The sequence below is a fragment of the Laccaria bicolor genome, genomic scaffold (genome assembly GCF_000143565.1).
Source record: "Laccaria bicolor S238N-H82 LACBIscaffold_600 genomic scaffold, whole genome shotgun sequence".
Classification (NCBI taxonomy): domain Eukaryota; kingdom Fungi; phylum Basidiomycota; class Agaricomycetes; order Agaricales; family Hydnangiaceae; genus Laccaria; species Laccaria bicolor.
The window spans coordinates 1-3,170 of record NW_001890405.1 but is presented as its reverse complement, the minus strand read 5'-3'; the positions used below and the strand labels follow the sequence as shown (position 1 = coordinate 3,170).

Sequence of the window (3,170 nt, the reverse complement as noted above, 5' to 3'; positions counted from 1 at the left end):
ACCACAACTAACTGGTTATGGTCGGTTATTTGCAGTTACTAACCGGTTAGGACCGAAAAATAAAGAATCGGTTATAACAAGGCAAATATGCTCATATGTATCTTGATAGATATTATTTCTGCATATTCTAGCTTTAAAACGAGCCCAAGAACGCTAAAATCGGTGAAGAATTGACATATTTATGCAATTATCCTTGAAAGTCTACACATTTGAGTGATATTTTAGAGATTTGACTGTAACTTAGTCAAATTTTAAGTGTTTTCGACGTTCTCAAGTGCGTTTTGAAGGTGTATAATAGGGCTGGTTATAACCGGTTATTTAATGGTTAGTTAACCACAAAATAACCGGTTATTCCATTTTCGAAATCAACTAACCCTAACTGCAGTTAGGTTAGTGTTGCGGTTAGGTCCGGTTATTTTCCGGTTATTTTCTGGTTAACTAACCTAACTTTCAAACACTAAGTGGAGCACTAAAAAATGGTGAAAATGCGAAATATGAGACAAGGCAGACAGGTGTGGGAACTATTTACCGGATTTGATAGCAGCTGCTGTCAATTTCCATTTACAGATTTTTTTGATAGCAGCTGCTATAAAATCCGCTTTCGGATTTTTTGATAGCAGCTGCTATCACTTTCCAAATAGGGAATTTTGATAGCAGCTGCTATGGGCCACAGGTATGAGAACTCCGCCCTCTTCTGAACCACCATGTCTGATCTCAATCGCCCCCGCGAAAATCGTTTGAAAGGAAAATTCAAGGGATTACTCAATCATTTCATGGGAGGAGATCGCTCACATCATGAACGCACTGGTAGTCCGAGGTTGGAGTTCATAACCCCTACGCTGTGGATAGCATCCTGACAAGATCTAGGGCAATGTTTGCAAGGGCGCCTCGAGTTATGGGAGAGGGGACATCTCTGGTGTGTTTACAATGTGCAAACAAATTCATTGGCTCATAACATTGACCTTTGGGAATCCCAGAGTGTAATGCAGGGAGCTAACAACTTTGTTATGAGGGATTCAAGATTCTATGTAGCTCAAAAGGTGTGTTCCATGACAACAGCTTTGATGGTTGAACTGTTGATCAGACTTTTTGTCAAGATGGAGTTTCATGAACATGCCAGCATGGGCTGAGATGATTCAGTGTTTGTTCCCCAAAGACCAAATTCAAGTGCCTTATTTACAGGTCGTGAGGACATTCTTGAAAGGCTGAAGGATCACTTTACACCTCAAGATGAAGAGGATAGATGCAGAAAGTCATTCTTGTTGTATGGTATGGGAGGTATTGGAAAGACACAGATTTGTTTAAAGTTTGTTGAGAAGATGGCTGGAAGGTAAGTTCCTTCAGACACTATATTTTTAACCATATGAAAAGTACATCTAGATTTTCCCATGTTTTCTGGATTGATGCATCTTCTGAAGATAATATTGCTGTTGCTTTAAAGGGTCTATGTTCTCATCCTGATGCTAAAGCTGCTGGTATCTCTGCGTCTTCCAACTCTGCTCTTATCTGGATTGCATCTCTGCAGGGTGAATTGGCTGCTGGTGTTTGACATGCTGATGGTGCACCTGAAGTTGTAGAGAAATTTATTCCATCTGGATCTCAGGGCAATATTCTGATTACTAGCAGAAATCGATCTCTTGGGCATGTGGTATCTTATGAAAACTCTCTTGAAGTTGATCAGATGGCTGAAAAGGAAGCCATATCACTCCTAGTGAAAGCCAGTCATCTACCTGAGCTTCCAGAAAATTTTTATGGCATAGCTCAACAGATTGTAAATGAACTTTGTTGCTTACCTCTGGCTGTTGATCAAGCTGGAGCTTCCATTGAAGCTGGTCTCTGCAGTATTGATAATTATCTGGAGCANCNCTCCCAACATAGGAAGAAGCTCATGAATCACCCTTCATTCAGAGGGGCATCTCAGTACAATCGGACAGTCTATGAAACATGGGATTTGTCATTTAGTGAAATTGAATCAAGAGCAAGCCAGAGATCTAATGGGCATGACAGAGCAGCTGCTCAGGCTGCTATTCTTATACTTGAAACTGCTGCATTTCTATATCATGAGAATATTACTGAGGCTGCTTTTAGAAAGGCTGCTATAGGGTTCTTGAAAGGAAAGCATGATGGACTTGAAAAAAAAGTTGAAACCTGTGTCAATCAATTGCTTCAGCTGGGGAAAGATCAGACTTGGAATCAATTTTTCTTTCATGAAGGAATTAGGGTGCTTATGTCATTTTCTTTGATCAAACAGTACCCTACCTCTTCAGGGATTTATGCTGTTCATCCATTGATGCATCAATGGAGTAGAGATAGCTTGTCAACATCTGAAAAGAAGTGCATGATTCAAGTGTCAAAATTGATTCTTGTAAACAGTATTTCATATGGAATGTCAGTTGAGAACATTGCATTCAACAGGCTTATTGTACCACATATCAAAGCCAATTACCAGGCACATAAGGAAAATGGCTTCAAAAGGATGTTTAATGATACTGAATATTCTAAATTCAGTTACGTATTTTATACAAATGGAATGTGGAAAGATGCAGAGGATCTTGTATATCAAATAGTGAAAATGAGGAGGAATAAGGAAGGGAAAAAGCATCCATTGACATTGAGCAGCATGACAAATCTTGCAGTCATGTATCTCTACCAAGAAAAATATGAGCAGGCTGGGGATCTGACACTGAAAGTCCTGGATCTGCATAAAAAAGTGCTGGGGCCTGAACATCCAGATACCTTGACCAGCATGGCAAATCTTGCAGTAATATATGCAGGACAAGAAAAGTATGAGGAGGCTGTGGAGCTGAAGTTGAATGTTCTGGATCTGCGAAAAAAGGTGCTGGGGCCAGAACATCCAGATACCTTGATCAGCATGGGAAATCTTGCCAACATATACTCAAACCAAGGAAAATATGAAGAGGCTGGGGAGCTGGACCTCAATGCTCTTGGTGTGCGTAAAAAGGTTCTAGGGCTAGAACATCCACATACCTTGGCAAGCATGGCAAATATTGCAATGGGTTACTCATACCAAAGAAAATATGAGGCTGCTGGGGAGCTCATGTTGAAAGTCCTGGATGCATATAAAAGNGGTGCTGGGGCCAGAACATCCACATACCTTGACCAGCATGGCAAATCTTGCTAACATATACAAAAGACAAGGGGGATCCTCA

The 3,170-nt window shown here is 40.5% G+C and overlaps 1 protein-coding gene across 1 annotated transcript; it reads left to right on the top strand.

The window, feature by feature from the left end:
- Positions 1-1,271: 1,271 nt before the first annotated feature.
- LACBIDRAFT_314298 (uncharacterized protein) lies at positions 1,272-1,549 on the top strand (the record flags this gene model as incomplete). The annotated part of the gene is made up of 2 exons (XM_001891259.1): positions 1,272-1,330; positions 1,381-1,549. The coding sequence occupies 2 exons, from the start codon at positions 1,272-1,274 to the stop codon at positions 1,547-1,549; spliced, it is 228 nt and encodes a 75-aa protein (XP_001891294.1).
- Positions 1,550-3,170: the final 1,621 nt, after the last annotated feature.